The sequence below is a fragment of the Schistocerca nitens genome, chromosome 1 (genome assembly GCF_023898315.1).
Source record: "Schistocerca nitens isolate TAMUIC-IGC-003100 chromosome 1, iqSchNite1.1, whole genome shotgun sequence".
Classification (NCBI taxonomy): Eukaryota; Metazoa; Arthropoda; class Insecta; order Orthoptera; family Acrididae; genus Schistocerca; species Schistocerca nitens.
The window spans coordinates 1,203,404,677-1,203,430,116 of record NC_064614.1 but is presented as its reverse complement, the minus strand read 5'-3'; the positions used below and the strand labels follow the sequence as shown (position 1 = coordinate 1,203,430,116).

At 36.3% G+C, this 25,440-nt stretch overlaps 1 protein-coding gene across 1 annotated transcript in view; it reads left to right on the top strand.

The window, feature by feature from the left end:
- Positions 1–25,440, top strand: part of LOC126201124 (transcription elongation regulator 1) — a 266,120-nt gene that overhangs the window by 164,506 nt on the left and 76,174 nt on the right. The window contains exon 13 of the mRNA XM_049936763.1: positions 11,669–11,819. Within this exon, the coding sequence (XP_049792720.1) occupies positions 11,669–11,819 (151 nt within the window). The remainder of the gene's footprint in view (positions 1–11,668; positions 11,820–25,440) is intronic.

Genomic DNA, 25,440 nt, shown 5'->3' with positions numbered 1-25,440 from the left:
AAGTTTTTAGTCGACTTATATCGGTTTGATATGATAAGTACCCCCTCGTCTACACACACAGAACAATACCAACAGTTAACAATTAAATTGTTTACACTACGTTGATCAAGAATTCAACTTTTTGTAGTATTACATTACATAACAGCAGTTTTATATTATTGTTGTAACCAATGCTTTTGATGTTTATATTGCACTTTCTCTCACAAGTACTGTCGCTGACCTTTTGGTAATATTAAGTACACCTCATTTGATGCAGTTAACCCCTTTCATTTAAGACATTATGGTTCAGGCAACTCTTGTATTGCCCTTCTTCTTCTTCTTCTTCTTCGTTTTTAAACTTAACAACTAAAGCACAGCGTTTGTCTTGAGTTTTTCATGAGAATTGTGAAAAAGGGGGGGGGGGGGGGAGGGCGGGGGAGAGAAAAAGGAGAGAAAAAAAAAACTTACTATCCTACTCCTCATAGAAAGCATAGTTTACAGTATTAATTCTCTTTGACATTTTTGAGAATAGCGTGAGTCCACAATAATAACCCGAATCAAAACCAGAATAATAGACACAGTAATAACCAAATGACAACTGAGTAATAACACGATATGAAACAGAGTAAATCTGAACGGAACACAAGGTGCAAGAGGCCTATCAAGACAAATGTGCTTCAGAGTTGGCAAGCAAGCGAAGGTGCAACATCCTATGTGTTGAGGAAATAGTTGAAGATACGCTGCCCGTAGTAGGAGAGTTGTTGCTCCTCTTGATTGCTGCTAACCAAACGAAGGATGCAGCAAGGCTGTGATGACACAGTGTGAGCAGGATTGGGGAGTGGAATAGTGCTCATTGGAGGGTGGGGGGGGAGGGTGGGGGGGGTGGCTCACAACCTCTTTTTGCCAGGTGTGCTCAGTAGTATAAGGATTGTAGAAAAAATGTCATATCTTTTTACTTAAATCATAAATAGAGAAGAAAATGTGTACTTATATTTTGAATATATACTTATATTTTCTTCTACAAAAAACATCGTTCGCTATTGCGTTGTACCGGGTGATCAAAAAGCCAGTATAAATTTGTAATCTTAATAAACCACGGAATAATGTAGATAGAGGGGTAAAAATTTACACACATGGTTGGAATGACATGGGGTTTTATTAGAACCACCGCATATTGTTAGACGCGTGAAAGATCTCTTGCACGTGTCGTTTGGTGATCGTGTGCTCAGCCGCCACTTTTGTCATGCTTGGCCTCCCAGGTCCCCAGACCTCAGTCCGTGCAATTATTGGCTTTGGGGTTACCTGAAGTCGCAAGTGTATTGTGATCGACCGACATTTCTAGGGATGCTGAAAGACAGCATCCGACGCCAATGCCTCACCATAACTCCGGACATGCTTTACAGTGCTGTTCACAACATTATTCCTCGACTACAGCTATTGTTGAGGAATGATAGTGGACATATTGAGTGGACATATTGAGCATTTCCTGTAAAGAACATCATCTTTGCTTTGTCTTACTTTGTTATCCTAATTATCGCTATTCTGATCAGATGAAGCGCCATCTGTTGGACATTTTATGATCTTTTGTATTTTTTTGGTTCTAATACCATGTCATTCCAAGCACATGTGTCAATTTGTACTTCTCTATCTACATTATTCCGTGATTTATTCAGTTTTCAAATTTATACTGACTTTTTGATCACCCGGTATATCCCATAGAGGGAAAGATAGAACACCTGCGCCCCCCCCCCCTACCCCTCCACCCCCACCCCCCAAAAAAACCCTCTCAAACATGGGTTATCACAAGGAAAAATAAAATTAATGGAGTTTTTGTTCCTTTATTTCTTTTGTTTTTGTAACAAATAATAATTCTTGGATGTGTAATAAACGACTGAAATTTCAAGGGTCGTGAATAATACAGTTTTGACCAGCTGAAATTTATGTTTAAAGTTATAAAAGAAACAGGCCAAACCAATAGTATTTAAAAACATCTATTTAGCCTAGGTTTTTTCTTCTTTTTATTCCAGCACTACATATAGTAGATGTAATTTGTAAAGTAACATTTTTTCTGAATAAAGAATTTACACACCTGAAAATTGGTGCTTTTAGTTGATGTGGTGGAATTTTTAATAACAGGTAGCACATGAGGAACGTGAACTGGTAAAATATCCTTTCATTTGGGCCAATGAAATGATGGTATAGGTCCTGAGGGATGCATAAATTGTACAATAACATGTTGTTTTGTGTTTAGTTCAATAATTAATTCAGATTACCACAGATTGGAGTATTTACAAGATATATATCTTGAAGGAAACACATATTATCCTTTCTGAAAAGATGCCAGTTCTTCCTTAAATTATGTTACAGTGTTTGGTCGGTATCTTTACTGATCTGACTTGCTTCCAAGTTCTGTAAACTATCTAATGGCTCAAAGTTCCGGGAACTTCAGGTTCCACTAGGTATTTTTAAGTAATGCGGGGTCAGAATGTGTGTGATGTACAAACTCTTCAGAAATAAAATAAAACTTAACTTTTGGTGATAATGGTACAAAACTGATACAAATCTGATGCAGATAATGATTGGTTTCCTAGGGGCTTTTGTAAAATTTCCTTTTATGCTAACCTTTTTTAGATGTCCTCCCTATGCCATCACATTTGTTTTCTTCTGTGGCTAGTTGCGAAAAATTACCGCTCGGCACTGATATTAAAATCGTCATGATGAGGACATAAGTTTATAAGATTAAATTTACCTTTTTACTAGCCTGCACAGCCATCACTATTTTACTAGCCTGCACAGCCATCACTAAATTAGTGAACGTTTTAGCATTTCATTGTGTTTCTTCTTTAAATTAAGACACAGTTTCTTGCATCTTATGAACTATATGAAGATGTTTCATGTCATCAGATATAACACAAATTGTTTAACTAATCTTCCTTCTACAGTATTTTTTATGTTAATTTCAATATGATTTACAGTGTAGTGTTTCCATAGATATCACTGGGCTTCATCCTGGTTAGTAATAAGAGTAATTGTCACTAAGTCCATTGATACTATGGCAATGTTTGCATCAAATTGAGTGTCTTATAATATTTTGCTTGAGACTTGGCATTGTAAGAATGTGGAACAAGTTTTTCCACTTAGGGTGAAATTAACTCTCTGTACTACTTTAATTTCTAGATACATGGTTTTAAAATGTTAATAAATTTCATACAGAATCTAAAATAAACCATTTTCTTTCTCATTGCTTTTTCCATGTGCTTCCAACATCTTTTATACCTGGTATCTCTCTAGATTGTTCATCACTTTGGTAAAAATGTTTACTGAAACAGTTACTTCAGGTTTGTTTCATCCCTGTTTTCGGATTTGTTTTTGCTCAGAAACATTTTCTTTAAAAATACTGTGCTCTTGTCATCTCGGTGTTCAAAAATTTGAAAATATTTTATGTTTTTTGTGAGACAATTCAGTGTCAGGGAGAGCCTGAAACAAAATTTATTTATTGTTTCATGTATCTAGGTGTAAATTATCAACAATCGGCAAGTCCATAGCCCATCAAGACATGTAGCTTGATAGTGATTAGTGATAATAAGTGAACCAAATACAACACAACATGTTCCTGTACAGTTTACTCATACTTCACATCATTAGATGTCATTCCGTTAGCCCATATAAGAGGATATTTTCAGGGATCCCATTCCTCATTAGCTGTGATTGTTAAATGTCCTAAATCATCAATTAGAACTTTACAGTTTTCAGAAAATAGTATTACTGTTGCAAATTATGTCTACTCTGTGGCGGTCTGGTTTAGCTAGAATTTTTTAAGACACTTTTGGAAGAGCCAATTTCTTTTATAAGTGTAATCACTAAAATTTCAGTTAGATCAAAAGGAAATCATCATTGAAATTATATTGTCTTATTTTACTTTCTCAAGAAAGAATTAGTACAAAAACAAAAAATAAAGGACAGAACCTTATTGGTTTTATTTTACCAACCTTACCAAATATTTTACCGTCTTTGAGAATTATTTTTCATAGAAAATAAGGATTATCCCTTCCCTTTGAGATTCAAAGTAATGGTGAACTATTTGTTTCACAAAGGAAAGAGGAAGAGTTGTTTTACTTCAAGCTAAAAGTTTTTTCTACGATCCTCCTATTGCAGAGCATACAGCTTCCAGTTTGACATTGTTTGTATGATTAAAAAAAGTAATTTATTTTCAGATTGTTAACAAATGTTGTTTTGTGCCATCACAATGTTAAAAACAACAAAGTTCAAAATTTAGAAGTGTCATGAAATGAAATTTGTGAAAATTAGGTATTGTTATTTATTTCCATAGAAGAACTGCTAAGCAGAGTTTTATCCAAATCAGAGATGGTCAGTGAGATAACCTGGGTGACCAATGCTAATACCAACATTGGAAACCGCTAGAAACAATGAAATTGGCCATCTCCATGGTTGTTTGATATTGCCCAAAGATATTAACACATTTTGCGAAAGTAGTGGCAGTGGTCGCATTATGAAGTTAATTAGGTCCACCACATCATAGGTTTCTACTTGTTTGGTAACTTATGAAGCCATTGAAGTCAACATGAAATATTTCACAAATATCAAGTCACTCAACATTCACTTATCTGTGAATGTGTGTTGACTTGGGGTTTTATCCTTTTATCTGAATACATCTAGCATTATGTGGTTTATGGCAAGTTTTTTTCAGTTAAGTTAATGTGGGTTTATATGTCATCATTGTTCATTCTTTTATTTCAACCACTGGATTACAAATGACAGAGTTCTGAAGATGACCACAGGGGTGACGGGGTGGTTTCAGTTCAGAATGATGGGCGGCAGAGGGTTATGGCAAACATAGCTGTCAAAATAAACACTTTATTTTACTCAGGCATTTGTGTCTGCTGATATTGGGCAGTGACCACACCCCTCTCGCCACTTGCAGAGGCAGCATGGCTGACAAGGTGACAGCTAGCGCACAACTAGCTGGCTATGGTGCCTGCCAAGGATTGCTGATGCCAGTGCCCTGCATGCAGTAAATGTCTCGGGTATGGAGTCACACCACAAGCACACAGAAAATGTAGTGCTCGGGGGACAGCCAGAACTGTTGCAACAATATCCATCTCCTCGGTGGATGGCTGCATCTTGAGGGGTAGGTGATGATAGGATGCCCGTTCACGCCCACTCTGGCAATGTTGGAAAGCCACTGCTGTGTAGTATACCCTCCGTGCCCTAGCAGTACTGCTGGGCAGCAAATGTTTCCACTATAAAATGACACCTATTTATGCCAATGGACTACTTCCAGTTGTGTTCTGAAGTCTGTTGGAGAAGAAATCAGCATGCTTGTACTGCAGGAATCATATCTTTTGCAGACCTGAACCACCCCACCCCATTTTTAGTCAACAGTTTTTACCCTCTACTGCTCCCTCTAGTACCATGGCAGTTATTCCCTGATGTCTTAACCGATGTCATATCATCCCATCCCTTCTTCTTGTCAGTGATTTGCATATAGTCCTTCCCTCGCCGATTCTGCAGAGAACTTCCTCGGTCCTTACCATATCAGTCAACCTAATTTTCAACATTGTTCTGTAGTACCACATCGGAAGTGCTGAGATTCTGTTACGGTTTTCCTACAGTCCATGTTTCACTACCATATAATCCTATGTTTGATACTAGTAGCCTTCTGTTGGTCAGTAATGCCCATTTTAGCAGTGCTGGCGTGCTCTTTATGTCATCCTTGCTCCATTTGCATACCTGGCAAGTTTTCCAGTTATCACTGAAGATTTCTGGATTTAGTGGTAGGCGTCCAGTTTTCTGGGTGAATTCAAGAGCTTCATGACAAGGAAACTAAGAAGATATTAAAACATGGGTACACAAGATGGCTGTCTTTAGGAAAGTATCTGCAGAGACTGTTGGAGCAGTGGGATCCATCAGTTGGGTTCTTTAAAGATGAGGTGCGTGTTAGTGCTCAGTGTGCAACAAGTAGCTTAACATTGTTTACAATCCCAAAAGCTGAGCTTGGTTGTTCTAAAGACCATGGAAAGAGGAAGGCTATAGAGTCATCAGAATTGGTTGTCCCCCAAGAGATTTGCATCTGCCAGAAAATCTGACACTCCTGTGCTGAAGAACAACAACATTATTCAAACCTGTGAAGAAAAACTGTTTGTTTCTCTCTTCAGGCTTAAACAAGGCATACTGTGCTTTCTTGTGTGCTGTCATTCTTGTACTTGAGAATCTCAAGTCTGCACTTCAGAGTGCTTCCCCTCAAAGTCATAAACTGTTAGGACTAATGACGAATCTATTACGGCAGCTTCTTTCCAGGTTTGTTAAACCTAAAGTTATAAAGAGTTCCCTGTTACAGAAAGTTCAGTACCATTTTGTTGAGAATCAGAGAGACAATGATGCTCTAGTTATGGGTGTTCAGTCAATGAATTTGGTGAATAAACTTAATGATAGACAAATCAACATTCTTTTTGTACGTCAGGGCTTACTTGTGCTCTGCATGTGATTATATCATAAATAAGTTTCCCCTCAGCGATGAAGTACTGAAGCATGCAAAGGTTGCAGAAGTTTCCAAAATTGAGGATGTGAAGTTTTCTTGTGTAGAATTTCTTGTAGAAAGGTTTCCATCATTGCTGCTGAGGAAGGAACGTGAGTCAGCTGAGGACACAATGAATGTGCTTCAGAACCAATTTGTGGCCTTGCAGGTTGATGACTCTTTTGTGGAGAGCAAGAACTTGACAAATGATACCAGATGGGCTCACTTGAGCATTCGTGGAGCTGGTGGTGTTCCTAAGTACGATAGCTTATCCAGGCTAATGCTTTCTGGTTTGATTTCACCGCATAGTAATGCTGACTGTGAGTGTGCATTCAGCTTGGTGAAGAAGAATTGCAGTCAGTTTAGTTCCTCCATGTCGAATGGAAGTCTGGGATCCATTTCTGTTTTGAAAACAAGTAGCAGTGGTCCATGTTACATGAATAGTTTTCCTTCAGAATTTCTGAAGAAAAGGAAGGAAGCTACTCATCTTCATGTCTCCTGCGTAGCTTAACGGAATATAGCCAGCGTTCTGTGCGCCGGAGAAAATTTTGTAAATAAGTGTAAATAAATGTTCAGCTCAGTAGTTTTGACAGTGTTGCTCATATTGTGGCTTGCAAGATCAAGCACAAAAAAGCTCATTCTTATGAAGTGTGTGAACTGTTTGTTAAGTGATGACAAATGAACACTCATCAGCAAGTAACTTGTTTAAGTACCTAACTTCAGAATTCGAAAATAGTGATCATAAAATGTAGACTACATTATATTTGTTAACATCATTTGTAATCTCTTTTTGTGTAGTCTTTTCTTGCTATGTTTGAACACCTTGCAATGCATGCACATGGTAAATTTTTGTGATTTGGGATCTTCTGGATTTGTTTTTGAAAGTTGGCAGGTATGAATCTGTCATGAATTATTTTGCTACCTAGGTAGCAGAATTCCATGACATTGCCTACTTTGTGATCCCCAATTCTGATGTTAAGTTTCTTACTGTTCTCGTTTCTGCTACTTCTCATTACTTTACTCTTTCTTTGATTTACTATCAGTCCATATTCTGTACTCATTAGACTGTTCATTCCATTCAGCAGATCCTTCAATCTGTCTTCAATTTAATTGAAGATAGCAATGTCATCAGTTAATCTTACCATTCAAGTCCTTTTGCACTGAATTGTAATTCAGCACTTGAATCTTTCTCCTCATTCCGTTATTGCTTCTTTGATGTATAGATCGAACAGTAGGGTGAAAGACTATATACCTGTCTTACACCCTTATTGCGAACACATCGTTCTTGGTCTTTCTGTTATTGTTCCCTCTTGGTTCTTGTGCGTATTACCCATCTCTCCGTATAGCTTACCCCAGCTTTTCTCAGGATTTCAAACACCTTGCACCATTTTACATTGTCAAATGCTTTCTCCAGGTTGACAAATCCCATGAACATATCTTGAATTTTCTTGTCTTGCTTCTATTATCAATTCAGCATCAGATCTCTCTCTCTGGTGCCTTTATCTTTCCCAAAGCCATACTGGTCATCGTCTAACACATCCTCAATTTTCTTTTCCATTCGTCTGTATATTATTCTTGTGAGCAGCTTGGATACGTGAAGTGTTAAGCTGATTGACATAACACTCACACTTGTTGGCTCTTGCAATTTTGGGAATTGGGCGGATGGTGCTTTTCTGAAAGTCTGATGGTATATTGTCTGTCTCATACATTCTATACACCTTTCCACCTAATCACACTCTCCTTTGCATTTAACTGTGGAATTAACAGTGCAGTCTTAATGTTACCACCCTTGATTTTTAACTCACCGAAGGTTGTTTTGAATTTTCTGTTTACTGAGACAGTCCTTCTGACAGTCATTTCTTTATAGATTTCTTCACAATTTTCCCATAGCCATTTCACCTTAGCTTCCTTGCATTTCCTGTTTATTGCATTCTTAAATGACTTGTACCTCGATATTCCTGAATTTCCCTGAACATTTTTGTGCTTCTGTCATTGATCAGCCGAAGTATTTCTTCCGTTACCCACAGTTTCTTTGCAGTTACATTCCTTGTATCTACGTTGTTCTCTCCAATTTCTGTGATTGCCCTTTGTAGAGATGTCCATTCCTTTTCCACTGAACTGTCTACTAAGCTATTCCTTATTACAGTACCTGTAGCCTTGGAGAACTTCAAATGTTCCTCTGCGTTTCTTAGTTCTTCCTTATTCCACTTCATTGCACACTGTTCTTCCTGACTAGTCTCTGGGGCTGCAGTTATAGTGAAGTGGCAGGGCACAACCAGAGCAGCACAACACAGCGAGCAGAGTGTATAATTACAGGGATGCTACAGGCAGAGTGGCACGAAGCAGTGCTGAGCAAATCAAAAATGTGTTTCATAGAGTCGCGACCAGAGCGTTAGAGTGACTCTGGCTGCATTTGGACAATGCTGGCAGCATTTGGCCGTTGCTGCGGGTATTAGCGTCAGTCCAAAAACTGATTTTACACAGTGTTGTTTATGAGACCAGTGAAACAACTATCATCGCAAATGATTAATTTTGGACAAGTTATGTGATGAGGTGGCAGCAGAATTACAGACTAAGTACAGGATACGTTTCATTAACCTTTTATTTCTTTCATTGTCTTAAAACGAGAGGTGGTGATAAAGTTGAAGTAGCGCAGCTGAGAAACACATGAAAATTGCATTTTATTATGTGAGGAAGTTTTCAAAACTGTCTTATTTGGACAGCTTCATTTGAAGATATGTTAAAGTTTAGTCCTTTCTTATAAGTGCATTGTATAGAATGCTCAGCGTCTACCGTACGTTGCTCATTGACACTCAAAGATCCTTGTGGATCAATGACAATTTTGTGGAGGAAGTACATTTCACAATTTCACTAGCAAATTCTGCTGAAGTTTCTGTTGGCTTCCAAAATGCACTCCACATAGTGATCATTATTCCCAAAGCACAGTCTATTGATCATTGTGATCTGGAAAAGCATATGTTGAAATATTCATTCCATGGATCTAAAACGCATAGACTGTAAGCTTTGATACAAATGCCTCAACTATGGATATATCTCATCTCCAGTGAATACGGAGAGCAAAACAGCTGATGTCTTTGGTTGTGGAGTGTGTAGCAATATATTAAGCTCCTCTTTTTGCATCAAGCGAAATACACTAAAAGAATAAAATCTACCAACTTCTCTTTCCTTTCCATATCCATCAACATCAGTTATAATGAGTTTCCCCTGAGGACCTGCAACTGCTTGTTAGTATGATTGAATCAAAATTTTTATAACTATAAAACATTGCACCAGAATTTTCTGGGCATTTTAGATGAATTTGTTTTCTGTCAGCATCACAGACTGCAGATGAATACTTTTGTATGCTATATAAATAATTTACATTATTTAGAAAAAAAGGCATTTGCATGTGGAGTTGCTGGAGGCAATCCCTCAACACTTTGGTTGTTGACGCCATAATACTTACAACGGGTGTGAATCCTATTCTGAATGTTTGAGCCATGTCTCAAAAACTTTTTCTAGTTTCTAGGAAACTGTATCAAATCTTGTTTCATCAGCTATTGATGGCCCTTAAAAATTAAGCTATTTAATTGGAAAAGTCTGTAGTTGCTTGAATATTGGCTAGATATGGAAGTTTCATGTACTAATGATATGGCAAAATATTTTCCTCTTTGGATCCCATCATTTGCCAAAATCTTGTTTCGATATCTCAAACCGTTTGTGAGATAAGAGGAATGTTAAAAATATTTCATTTCGACTTTCTCACTGACACTTTAGATACTATCCATTTTATCGAGATTGGAGACAACATTACCCCCACCTCCGGAGTTTAGTTTTCAGTTTTCTAAAGTGTCAGGAAGTTCTCGCTGGTGTATAAAACCCCAATCTAGTGACCCACCAATTACAGAGCTTGAGCACTAGCCACATGATCACTGCATTCTCATGCTCAGGGACATAATGTGCCGGTATTTCAGTGACGCTTCAAACTTCTCTTGTCATTACACCTTTCTACTTGCACGTTATGTTGTCCTAATGGACTAATAAAAGTGAACAAAGCATTGCTTGGGGGTGACTGGAATTCTTGCAGTGGTAGCCAGCTTCTCGGTGGGTGGCTACATCCCTACATCCCGATGGGTGATGGTTGGAAGTGCATTGGCACCCTCTCTGCACACTTTGTTCGACATATAAATGTCACTATAGATATTCAGATTTGGGTTATGACATGTTTGATTTGCCTATAACCATTGGTGGTGATGTGTCACAGATGAATAGCGAAATTCTGCATGACCCAATGAAGTGTCGGAAGATCAATGCTGTCAATGACCTCCTGAATGATTCTTTTCAGCTCAGCAATAGTTTTGGGGTTACAGATGTCACCTTGTCTTTAATATAGATCCTCAAAAAGGAGTTTCATGTGTTCAGATCTGGTGAATATGGCGACCGATAGAGGTCCATGTGGCCTCTGGGTAGCCTAGAGCAGAAAGCGGCCCCCAAATGCGCGCGCACGTGCATTGATGGTGAAGATATTTGTCGATCGCGAAATGCAGATTCTCAGTCCCCCAAATGTGTCAGTTTTGCTTACTGACTAATGCATCCAAAAGAAAATGGGCTTGAACTCGTACTAATTCCCATCATACTCATGGCCAGCTGTTTAGTTTGAATGTCCTTATGCAAACCGTTCAGAAGATGTGATCTTATTTCATATAGTTCAATAATTGTCACCCTGTATCCATATTGTTTGAAAAAGGTGTTGCATAAATACATAAATTTGATTATTTTTTCAAAAATGCTGAAATTGGTTTTCAAGTTATTGTATCAAATATAAAAATATGGCTGTACATTTTATCCCATCTTTAGGATTATGTATCAGTTAAAATTTCTTTTTTACTGATCGTATGATAGATTCGCATTACTTGGGTTGTGTTGATACTTACTGTGGACCGTGTGCAGATTGCAGGTTGGACACCCCTGCCTTAAAGAATCGTGGTTGGAATTCTTGGTAGGAAACTAATAAAATCATGATTATAACAATACTTTTGTGTTGCTCAGTATTCTGGATCACGTCTTAATTTCGACATGATTTTGCAGAGTTGTGTGCCCCTAACCACAGTTGAAGTGGACTTATTGCTGAAGATCCTAATTTTATTATTGCAGATCATCATTCAGTGACTTCGCTCAAAAGCATGGGAAGGATGAGCGTTTCAAGAATATTGAGAAAATGCGTGAACGTGAGAGCTTATTCAATGAATATCTGCTGGAGGTTCGGAAGCGGGAAAAAGAGGAGAAGGTGATGCGCCGTGAACAGGTGAGACATGCTTACTTTATGCCTGCACTGCATAGCATATTTCACCTTTGAGCAGTGCTGCCCCTGTACTTGCTACACAGAGCTTCATATTTCATTTGAAAGTTGCAGTAATCACTCTTATCAGGTGAGAGGATTGTTGGCCATTTGCTCACAGTGTAAATGGGTTTGTGCCAGATTTATAACAACATTTATTATTTAGCCATCAGTATTTGTTTTTCTAGTAGTCTTCTTCAGGAATAATAACTATTATGATATCCCTTCCTAAACTGAAAACTCAGAATTTTTTATCTTGCATTTTCTTTGCTATTAAAGGTTAGCATTTGTCTTTGATGATTCCTTCCTGTCTTATTTATGTTGTGATGTTCACGAAGCAAGAGTTTTTATGGTTTTTGTACAATAAGAATAGAGCAGTAATTGGATGGTGTACTAGTATTCAACTTCTTTATTTTTGCAGTGAACTGTTGTATTTACTTGTTATTAATAATGAATCTATTTTTAATGAAGTCAGGAGTGTTGTCATGCAAGTAATATAAGTAACAGTAATAATAATAATAAATACTAATATTTTCTGTGAAAATTACAGAGTAATGGACAAATGAAACTAAATTTCTTTACAGGTATTGACATGATGGTTAGCATAGAAGTATTTAATCTTACATTATTTCATCATATGATTTGCTTCTGTTACTTTAGTTTGCCATACACATTATTATTAGTTAATAATGTTGGTTTCAGATATCTCCAAGACTGCTGTTTAATCTAGTAAAGGCAGATATGTATTAATCAGTATTTGGGGTGTGTAAAAGGACCATGAAATGCACTAAATGGTGAATTGCCACCCTGCGTGTAAAACTAAAATCTTACATTCTTCCTCTTACTAAGCACACTTCAGACCAAAATTCATTTTCAGTTATTAGATACAAAAATTAATTTATTTTGTTTTACAGAATTAAACACAGTTTAACAAAAGAGAAATGACACATCTTTTGCTTGCATTGTTAAATTTTGTACTTACGGATTTCTTGTTCAGTTTCAGAATAATTATTTTTGAAATTTGCTTAAAATTTTGTTATGACCAGTGTGTGAAATGTGTAAATAGACTTGTCTTACAAAGAATGGAGCAGAACTGATTCCCAGGCTGTCTTTCATAATGGATCTATCATAGTTAGTGTTTGCTACTTGTTGATTAGCAAGATTCATCAACACAAAAGATATTAGCATTTCAGTTATAAAAATGCTTTGTTGGTATCATTAAAAGAAAATAATGTCATGAATGAATGAATCTAAGGTGGCAAGTAAATAAAGTCACCTAGTGCGATACACTGACATCTTATGCAGTGAATGAGGTGGAACATGTATCAAATGCACAGAAGTTGTGTCCACATATGGACAGTGTAAAGACCATCTCTTTCAGTATATGTAGTGTGGTTTACAGTTCTGTTACGAAATAATGGAGAAAGTGGCAAATTGATTTCAGGCATACCAAAGTCCATCACAGTAAGTTTTGCAAATTATGTGCTTCTGATTTACTGGCAGTGACAGTCATTACAGTCTGCAAGATATTGTGTCCCTATTGCAGTAAGGATTACTGTCATGTGGCACAGCTCATGGCTAAATATTCCTTACCCATCAATCGGGAACTGCTGCAGGAAGACAACATACTGTCCCTTTCCATCACATTTCCAATTAAATGCTTGATCTTCATAATATCACGAAATAACAGTGGTTGCCGTTTATAGTATTTGTTTGTCCCTTCCATTGTTCAGCAATCTAAAAGGTATTTCTGTAACTTTACCAGGTTGTATCATTTGCTTGATGATTCGTAATATGAATGCAAATTCTTACTTCTACTGCACACTCATAGGAGTGTTTCAGACCTTTGAAATTTGTACAAAATTCTTTTTTATCCTTTTCAATATAGCCAACTTTTTGTATGTCTATCATAGAAGTCATTACTAGTAACTCAGAACTCCATCAATTTACACAGTCCAGCTTTATATTTTACTGATTCTTCAACCAATCAAATAACTTGCATATTTAGTATGAAGCTTTTCTGTAGGAAACAAGCAAATCACTTTTTCCACTTAGCCTTAGTACCTTCAACAAATTGACTGTGAAGACTAGTAGAGCAAAACCTGTAGCACTGTGTTCTGAATAGGTATTCATGAGTTGTGCGTATGTTAATTTGAAAGATATTCAGCGATGGTGTCAATCAAAAACAGATGAATCTTTGAATGTATTTATGTATACTAAAATTTTAACTGTAAAAATTGACAATTGTAGTTCACAAGTATCAGATGTCACTTCAGAGTATACAGTTACATTATATTTATTCCTGACCATTCTCAAAAGGTATCTTCAATTGATCTTTATCCATTATTTAAGTTAAAAATTTTATGACCAATGTAGCAAAAATATAAAAGCAAACATTGCTCAATACTGCTATTCTTTGTTTTACTTAAAAAATTGACATATTTTATTCAAATTGCAGTTATTCAGCATATAATACAAGTAAAAGTGTCTGCCTTAATAGCTTGTGTATTTACAGAATTGTGATTATTTTAAAATATTTACAGCTGTCTGTTGGCTACAAGCTGTTTGACTTGCAGTAACATTTCAAGCTCTATGTAGCACCCAATCAGTAACATATTGAGAATCGGTAACTGTTGTGTTCTCGTAACCATGTACTTCAATTCACATCAGTTACACGATTGTCAATGCACACACTCATTACATATCTCTGTGGCCATTTTAATTTTACTGGCAGTTAATTTTCATTTTAAGAGTCTGTTAATATTGATATAGTGTCAGAAGAGACAGGTTATGACTCAGTGAAAAAAGTCATAATAAAACAGAAGTAACAAATTTGCTGTAAAATGGACAATTTAAATTATTGTACCCCATGTATCTTCCTCGACTTCATTTGGATTCAGCTATACACTCAATCATGGTAATCCACCAGTAAATGCCAATATTTGAATAAAACTGTCATTCATTGTGCCAAAACGGTCTGCAGACAAATTTGCTTTAATGGTGGTTTTTCAGCAGCTAGGATATTGAGAAGTAAATGTTATACATTAGTGTTAAATTTCTCAAGTTGTTTTCTTCACTACATCACTATGAACATGCATTGGAATCCCAATGGGAATGGTCCTTTCAGTCTCTTACCTATTGGAACCAACATAAATGTGTTGTGTGTATTGATTTTGAACATTCTTCTTTGGCATCACATCTCAAATGCTTTGATTCTCTTCTGTTCTGGCTTTCCACTGTCCATGATTCATTACCATACAATGCTGTGCTCCAAATGTACATTCTCAGAAATTTCTTCCTTCTCGATTTAAGGACAGCATTTGATATCAGTAGACTTCTCTTGGCCAGGAATTCTAGGTCAACGAGTGCCAAGAGCATGACTCGATTTTTCTTGAACCATGTTTCCATTATCGAACAAAACATTTGAACTATCTCTGTGCTGCCTTAACCTTTCCTAACGTCACTTGAAGATGACATTTTCCCATACAATACTGCATCATCAGCAGTCAGTCACAGATTGCTGCTCACCTCATTTATTATGGTGTATATGCCACAGAACAACTGGAAAACCCAGGAAAATTCAGGAATTTTTGCATCTGGGAGAAAACAAGAAAAAACCCAAGAATATTTAGAATTCCAGGAATTTTTCATTGTCTCAATTTTCAGTTAAATTTTTGTAATTTTTACTGGTAAGAACTGATACTCTAACAAAACCTTAAAAAGAAACACAAAAATAAAACATTAGTTGCAAAGAAACTCACCATTTACAACAATAAAATACAGTGCAGACACAAGCATTTGCCAACAGCAAAATGTTTCAGAGGCTTTAGGACGAAGACAGTGCAATACTTCGTAGCAACAAACTGCTTTAAATGAGCATGATGACACAACTGTTTACATTTCTAACAGGTCACATGAAAATATTGTGAGTGGTGGTTTGAGAAGTGTTACTTTCAACGTAAATTTAGTTTTATGCAAGATGAATTATGTTTTGTTTAAGAATGTGTGGTGAATTTGTTAATCGTGGGGTGTTTGGCTCTCATTCGATACTTATTACTGTGAAGACTAGCCACTTAGAAAAATTTTGGACCCAGAAGACTAGCCATTTACGTCGTTATTTAAAATTTTGGTGGCACATTTGTGTTTAATAATATCTTAAAGGGTAACACATGCAAAAAAAGACCAATATTGATTATAAGTGAAAGCTTAGCTTTCCTAGTAGCTGTATTGTATGCATTTTAATTTAAACCATTAACTTTTCCTATTTGTGTGTTCATGCTACTTAACAGTGATGTTTCTATTAGCTGACTCTCTGCTGCCATTGGCAGGTGAGGTTATATGATGTGAGCTGTGACTGGCCCACAAAAGCACATTGTAATTTAAATTTCAGTGCCTCCGAAACTAACGTGGTATTGGTATTTATACTTTCATAATATGAAAGTATGCAGTGTACATGTTGCCACGCATCAAAGACATTCCCAAAGTGTTTTTTTTTTTTTTTTTTTTTTTCCCTCTGAGTTTTGTTTCCTAAAATGCCAGGAAGTTTTACACTGGTGTATAAAACCATTACCATTCAAAGGAATGATGAGTCTTAAAACTCTGATGGAAAGTAGGAAGTATCCTGTCTCTTAACAAGGAAAAAGTGTGTTTCCACATGGGAAAAAATGTATTTTGAACCTGGAAATCCAGGAAAAATCGGGGATTTTCCCCCCTTTCCTACATTTACATCCTGTTTCTGTGTATAGAGAAGAAGTAGTGTCCTATTACTCATCCCTGGGGCACTCTTGGAGATACTTTTGTCTCCGATGAACACTCATTGTCCAGGACAATGCACTGGATACGTCTCCTCCTCCTCCTCCTCGTCCTCTCCTTCTTCTTCTTTCGAATAACCTATTTGGACAATGATCAACTTTGGCTTCTCTTCATTGTATTAGATTACCTTAGTTTCCAAATTTCCTATATCCTTGTAGAGTGTTGTTCCCTTTCTTCCTGAGTCCACTTTCTTTCTCTCCTGAAATTCTGCCTTTTGAACTGCCTTTCTGAAATGCTTTCTGTTTTCTATTGTGTCTATTGTAATTTCAGCATTGTAGCTATTGAGTACTGGATTCTATTACTTAATCTTAAAGATATTCCTATATCTGACAACTGATTCTGTACATGCAAACCTTCGTTAACAGCTAGCAGCCTGAAACTTGTCAGATGCTTTCTGGAAATCTAGGACTACAGAATTGCCCTTTGTCCATCATTTGCAGCATATTGTGAAACAAAAATGTGGTATTGCAGTAGCTCAGTATGCTTTACTGCTGTTCTAAAGCTGCAATAGTGCAACAAAGTGAATGCTGCAGCTGCATATCTCATTGGATACAAAATCCATTTAGTACTAAGATTTCTAATTAAAAAAAATTTCGTAGTTGCAGAAGTTCATCATATACTTTGCTCTACATATTAGTTGTATGCAATTAATGAAACTGTTTTGTGTATGGGAGATGTTTAGAAACATTTACAGTGAAAGGGTGGCCATCTGTATTCATTCAGAAAATGAGTAAAAAGTTCTTGAAATCAGGCAGTTTACACTATCCTAACATTCAAAACAATTGCTACAAATAGCATGAACTATTTTTGCATGAACTCATTGCCACTGAGTTTTGTCTGCTATAAACCCTATTTTCTGTGGGTTCTGAATCCTGTTTCAAAGAAGCATAAAATACAACTAATAGCTTTTTGTTGGTGTGTCAGGTTTTCTTGGTGTGGTTGATTAGGTTTATACAACCAGGTGTTCTGCTGAGTTCTTATTTTCATTTTCTGCTCAGTATTTAGACAGCCGATAAAGCTGTCATATTCTGAAGAGGATGGAGGGATCCATGTTCAAAGTATTGTGCAGAAAATGGAAACAGCAGCAGCTTGGCAGAAACAGCACTGTATCCAGTATACTGTAGGTAATTGGCTAAGGAGGTCTTGTCCAGGTATTCTGTAGTTATGCAGACCTTGCAACTCGCTGCTGTGAGTGCTCTGCAATTAGGAAACTACCAGCTTTGTAGGACATAGTTCTTGTGGGATGTAAGACATAAGCTGTCATGTGTAATGTATGGCTTGTAGTGATTTCATACAGATCAAAGAAGTAATATTATACTGGAAGTGAAGATATGTGAAAGAAAGAGGAATCTAATAAGGGCTACACAATTAACCAAATGTTTCATAGTAATTTATTTTATGATCACCAAATCGTAACTTTAACTGGGTTTTAATGTTATCACAAGTGTGTGTAATTGAAAAAAATAGAAACGAAAATATCTTTTTAATACTTGGATATTGAATAGAGCAGCTCCCCCCCCCTCTTCCACCCCCTCCCCCCACCCCCACACTGAACTCTCTCATTGGTATCAACTTCTTTAACTTGATGCCAAAATTGTAGGTAGTATATGTTTGTGCCATCTCATTAGATTTTACACTTGTGGAGTATGAAATAGGCACATTCACTTCCAGATTGAGGCTGTTGTACCTGTGTAAGCATGTGCTTGATGATGATGCGGCACTCAGTTTTAATTCCTCATAAATCATCCTCAGTATCACTTTTCACTGGATACTGAGCATTTGTAACTTATAACATTTGCCTGTGAGCAAGCTTCAGGTGCTGCTATCTTTGATTAGATTGTTCATGTGTGTTTTAAGTGAGAGCCATATGAGAATTGCTCCTCACATGTCTGAGACACTGATGGGGTCATGTCTATTCCTAATTACAATGAAGCTCTAACATGAAATCTTTAAGCTAATCCCACGAACCTTGGGAAGCTTGTAAGTATAACTTCAAGCATTTTACACTATGGTTGTTGCAGAACATCATGTCATTTTGGAACAATCTTTCTTGATGGGTATGAGAAAGAGTAATAATAATTTAGCAGGAAGAAGTAACGTAGGTGCTTGAGCATGAAATCAGGCAGAGCTAATTAATAAATTTGACTCAGTTTATGGATACCATTGAAATTGTAATCATTGCAGAGAGAGAGAGAGAGAGAGAGAGAGAGAGAGAGAGAGTGTTGCACTAAAATTTTCGACACTCAAAAGCCGATACAGCTTAAAGCATAAATAGACATAAATCAAGATTGATTGACTGATTGATCATATGAATAGATATTTTACTTTCCATTTAAATCTGAATATTGGGAGCTTACAAAGTGAGCTGTTAATCATTTTTAAAACCTTGTCACAGGTGAGACAGGAAATGGACATAGCATTGAATGCCCACCAACATTTTACAAGAACTCTGTGAATTGTGCCCGTATTTTATTTTGAAAACATCGAATTCATGCTATTAAAACAACTCCGTGTGAAGTATAAATAAATCTAACATTATTAATGTTTACTTATAAAAATTGCAATTGAAGACTTTCACTGGTGGGACTCGCGAAATAGAATGTTTTCACTTCATTAAAGTAATTTTATTATATTAGTTTATAGACGAAACAGTAGTTTACTTATTTGGGCCCCACTTCCTACTTCAATAACCTAGTAGGCAAGTTTTGTTACCTATATGTTGTTGTTGTCTTCAGTCCTGAGACTGGTTTGATGCAGCTCTCCACACTACTCTATCCTGTGCAAGCTTCATCATCTCCCAGTACGTACTGCAGCCTACATCCCTCTGAATCTGCTTAGTGTATTCATCTCTTGGTCTCCCTCTACGAGTTTTACCCTCCACGCTGCCCTCCAATACTAAATTGGTGATCCCTTGATACCTCCGAACATGTCCTACCAACCGATCTCTTCTTCTAGTCAAACTCCTCTTCTCCCCAATCCCATTCAGTACCTCCTCATTAGTTATGTGATCTACCCATCTAATCTTCAGCATTCTTCTGTAGCACCACATTTCGAAAGCTTCTATTCTCTTCTTGTCCAAACTGGTTATCGTCCATGTTTCACTTCCATACATGGCTACACTCCATACATACACTTTCAGAAACGACTTCCTGATAATTAAATCTATACTCGATGGTAACAAATTTCTCTTCTTCAGAAACGCTTTCCTTGCCATTGCCAGTCTACATTTATATTCTCCCTATTTCGGCTCCCCAAATAGCAAAACTCCTTTACTACTTTAAGTGTCTCATTTCCTAATCTAATTCCCTCAGCATCACCTGACTTAATTCAACTACATTTCATTATCCTCGTTTTGCTTTTGTTGATGTTCATCTTATATCCTCCTTTCAAGACACTGTCCATTCCGTTCAACTTCTCTTCCAAGTCCTTTGCTGTCTCTGTCAGAATTACAATGTCATCGGCAAACCTCAAAGTTTTTATTTCTTCTCCATGGATTTTAATACCTACTCCAAATTTTTCTTTTGCTTCCTTTACTGCTTGCACAATATGCAGATTGAACAACATCGGGGAGAGGCTACAACCCTGTCTCACTCCCTTCCCAACCACTGCTTCCCTTTCATGTTTTCAACTCATAACTGCCGTCAGGTTTCTGTACAAATTGTAAATAACCTTTCGCTCCCTGTATTTTACCCCTGACACCTTCAGAATTTGAAAGAGAGTATTCCAGTCAACATTGTCAAAAGCTTTCTCTAAGTCTACAAATGCTAGAAACATAGGTTTGCCTTTTCTTAATCTAGCTTCTAAAATAAGTCAGCTACCCATCCTTCTACTACTGTATTTCTTTCATCCATTCTTGTCAATTGTTCCCTTATGCTCTCCCTGAAACTCTGTGCAACCTCTAGTTTAGTCAGTTTATCCAGGTCCCATCTCCTTAAATTCCCACCTTTTTGCAGTTTCTTTAGTTTTATTCTACAGTTCATAACCAATAGATGGTAGTCAGTCTCAACGAATAAATTGCGGTTAGTGACGACATCTGCCCCTGGAAATGTCTTACAATTTAAATCCTGGATCCTAAATCTCTGTCTTACCATTATACAGGGTGTTACAAAAAGGTAGGGCCAAACTTTCAGGAAACATTCCTCACACATAAATAAAGAAAAGATGTTATGTGGACATGTGTCCGCTTAATTTCCATTTCCATTTTAGTTTCGTCAGTATGTACTGTACTTCCTCGATTCACTGCCATGATTTCATATGGGATACTCTACCTGTGCTGCTAGAACATGTGCCTTTACAAGTATGACAAAACATGTGGTTCATGCACGATGGAGCTCCTGCACATTTCAGTCAAAGTGTTCGTTCACTTCTCAACAACAGATTCGGTGACCGATGGATTGGTAGAGGCGGACCAATTCCATGGCCTCCACGCTCTCCTGACCTCAACCCTCTTGACTTTCATTTATGGGGGCATTTGAAAGCTCTTGTCTACGCAACCCCGGTACCAAATGTAGAGACTCTTCGTGCTCGTATTGTGGACGGCTGTGATACAATACGCCATTCTCCAGGGCTGCATCAGCGTATCAGGGATTCCATGCGATGGAGGGTGGATGCATGTATCCTCGCTAACGGAGGACATTTTGAACATTTCCTGTAACAAAGTGTTTGAAGTCACGCTGGTACGTTCTGTTGCTATACACATGTCCAAATAACATATTTTCTTTCTTTGTGTGTGAGGAATGTTTCCTGAAAGTTTGGCCATATCTTTTTGTAACACCCTGTATAATCTATCTGAAACCTGTCAGTATCCCCTGGTTTCTTCCATGTATACAACCTTCTTTTATGATTCTTGAACCAAGTGTTACCTATAAATAAGATAAATTTCAGTACAGCATTAAAAACCTGGGTACCTAGTTATTGTAATTGAAAAAAATTCCAACGCAGAAGTTATGCAGATTACTACTCGTCCACTTTCAGAAAGTGTAAATTTCCTGGAAATCGGTGATCTGAGGTGTTCCTAATGTGTTTGTCGTCTGGATTTGAAAGAACGACAAAAACTTGTCAAACTCTATGTAAGATACATCCTCCTAGCCAACTATGAACATCTTTGCTGAGTCCCATACAGATCTCGTACACATCTGTATTTCTCAGTTTTCGTCAAGAGGCCTCAGTGCAACTGCAGCATACATGTATTTGGTCGAAGTCTTTTTTGCAGTTTTAAACTTGAACAAAATAAGTGTTCTTGGCAATATTTTTTGGCATTTGGTTCTGACCCAGTGTTTTCTTCAAGATTATGTGTGTACAGGTCTTTGAAATAAGATTGTTCATTACTTGTCTCAGGATCTGTGTAAATCAGAGAATGTACTCTGGTTGTAAGTTGAAAAACTTGATATCATATCTGTATATACTTGCTTAAAAAAAGTTTCTTTTATTGTCGTATTCATGTAAAGTTCCTGCAAGCTAACTATTTTCCCAGTTGCTGTGTTTACAGTAGACTTAACATCCTTCATACAAGTTAACTGCAGATTTTATTCCTTGTGAAAAAGTTTTGTATTTTGAGCAAATTATCACTTATAAGTTTACAGTATGAAATTTTCTTGTCTTCTGAGAAAATCTGCTTTGCTGCCTTTTAACCAGGATTTCCCACACACACTTTTTTTTTTTTTTGTGGCTGTTGATTCTCTTGAGGGGCTGGCAGGAAGGAGCATGTTTACTCGAGAAACAACTTGGCCGAAGGACTGAAGACATTTATATGATCATATCGGGGAAACACAGGTCTCTAACTCATCTTCAGTCAGTACAGAGAGTACCTTAAGCGTGTACTTTCTTTTTCTTTCAGTTTCTTACTAATGATGTTCAGTTGAAAATTTTTCACCTTCATGTTTTCCCCTCTTTTTCTATCCTGTTCGTTGTTTTTTTTCCTTCATGGGTGAAGTATTTTCTGTAATCTTTCTGCAACTTTTCATGAAGTTGTCTCTTATGCTTTCTGACATAGCTTTCCCATTTTCTGAATAAATAATATGTCAGTATTAGTGTAAACCATTAAGGCAATTGTTGTATCAACCAAAAATGACAAGTAGTGTTAAAGCATTTAGATTCCAGTAACAGCCCAAACAACTGTCAAGTGTGGGGTACAGTTACTCATTCATATGTTAAATACTACTTTGTGGTTACTAGTTGGATTTATTGGGATTTCTCCCTCCTAAGCTAAAGTCAATGGAATTGCTGTAGTTGCTGAATTATAGAGTAAACGTTTCAAATTTTTTGTCATTAGTGGGACACTAAATGCACAGCTGTTTTTGAAGATTAGTTGCATACTTCTGTTTATTTAAAAATCCAAGTTTTTCTGAAATATTATGTCCTCTTGAAACTGACAGTTGAAAGTACTACTATAGCTGCAGCTTCAGTTTAAATAGCTGCAAATATAAAAAGCAAAATTTTTGTTCTCCATCATCATCTGCAGATATGCTGACTTTGTTTAACTATGTTTTCTCAAATAATTTTGTAACTTCAGTAATTTTTCAGGCCACTAAAATTTCGCTGTTTTTTATTTCTAAAACTGGCATAAATTTATTTAGAAATATCATTGTGTCAGTCTCAATGTCACATGGAATCACACTCATTCAACAACAGTGTACTTGTTCATGAAAAATAAAGTGTACTTGTATGTGAAAAGTAACGGCATTAGTGTTTCATGCAGTATTAAAAAAGAAATTATAAAATTAAAAAAAAAAAAAAACCTTTGTCCATTTCTTCCTTAATTCACGGAGGAATTCGTAATGTGTAATATAGCTCCTGTATTGTAGAGCAAATTTTTCACAGGATTATGCCTTTACCTTCATGTTTTCCCCTCTTTTTCTTCTCATGGAGGGTTTCGTAATGTGCCATATAGCTCCTATATTGTGGAGCAAATGTAGACATAATGTAGTTGTTCACGTAAATTTTTGTGAATATCGCAGAATGATTTAGAATAAATGTTGAATTTTTAGTCTCTCTTCATATCTCACAAAGAGGAAAATACTTTTGCAGAAAAACTTTGATTTTGGCATATTTGAATCTGTTCTTGATTGCTTGATTACAGTGAAGGCTTACAGAACATGTAATTCCTGTGGGAATGAAAGATATACATAAATATCAGTTGACACTTATTTCTTTGTCTTTTCCTAGTTCAGAATTTTCGTGCATTTTGCAGTTAGAATCATAAGTCTTTTTAATGAGAAATACTAAGATCCATTTCCTCCGTATTTTTGTCTTGGAATTTACATAAACCACCAGTTTAAATGTATGTATTTTAAAACAAGATAATACTTGATAATACTTGATTCTCATAAATGGTATTAATTGTGTGTGTGTGTGTGTGTGTGTGTGTGTGTCAAAGTTCCTTGAAGGTATCTGTTAATTTGCATCTGTCACAGTCAGTTAATTTCTGATACTATGACAAAAGTTTGTGAGAACTTTGAATGTAACATTATACACATAGTCAAAGCTACTTAGAAAAAAAGTATTTTACTATAACATTTTTTTTTAATTTTCAAAATCTCATGCTAGAATATTAAATTGATAATGAAGTTCATTGTAGCAGGTCTGAGGTTTGTATAAATTATAATTTACCTCTTTGTCATTGATATTCTTTAAATGTAGAAATTAGGCTTCAACAATCCTCAATCCTGTTGTCAAATTCTAGAAGCTGTTGTAAGATATATGTGAAGCATTGTGTTTGCAAGTGCAGGGTTGCCAGAATGTTTTTATTTGATAAAACTAACATCAGACGTAATTAAAGTATTACATTCTGCACTTTTGGTTTCATTATAATTTACACATTATTTTTTACTTGTGAATTGTTCCATTATTGAAATAGTAACACGGCTAGGTTTTGTATATGTGATGTAATGTTTTGTTACAGAAGTGAGAGTTTTTAGAACAGTTCCATCAAGAAAATATAATATCCATATGTCAGTGGTTATGTAAAAGCCTTCTCCTATACATTGAGTCGTCGTGTGGTAAATGGATGGCTCCTTTAGACATAGCAGCACTGCTCATTCTGGTTTTGTTTTGGTACAATCGTTATTTATCAGTGAACATTGCAAAATGAGTTTTACATTGTTGAATGTGTGCTCCTTAAACCTGGTACACCTAACCTAAATTAATAGAAGTGAGACAGCGTTTGTCATCTCAGTCTGTACTCTAGAAGAAAATATGTTTAGTTTCTTAAATTGATAGTGAAGGAAATAAAAAATCACTTCATTCAAAATAAGAAACTAATTTTAAAGCATCCAAACATACAGAAGCTCATTTTGTAAATCACTGCCACACTATTTTATTTTGCTATAATTTTCCACTTAAAGTCGCTTTAGAGACAAGTGTAATAAGAAACAGCTTACAGCGCACTGCTATGAACAATTGCAACTCACTGGTTTATATATTGTGTGATATAAATTGATACACTTTAAAACTTATGTTTAAATTTTTTGTCTTACAGATTATCAATATTTGTTTTCATACATGACACCACACAATTTAAAACTGCTTACAGAATACAGTACAGTACAATACAGCAAAGTACAATATAATATTGGTATGTGCTTATCAGCAGTTCATGTCCAGCATTTTAAAAGTTTTGTCATAACATTTACGTGGTGTCATGTACAGCTTTAAAAGTTTAGTTCTTGTGGATGTTAACTATAACCATATCCTAGTGTCAGCCCAAGATGATAAGTTATATCAACTAGTCCGAATTTGCTTCAGTAGTCTGTCACCTGTCTCATGATCACTGTTTTTT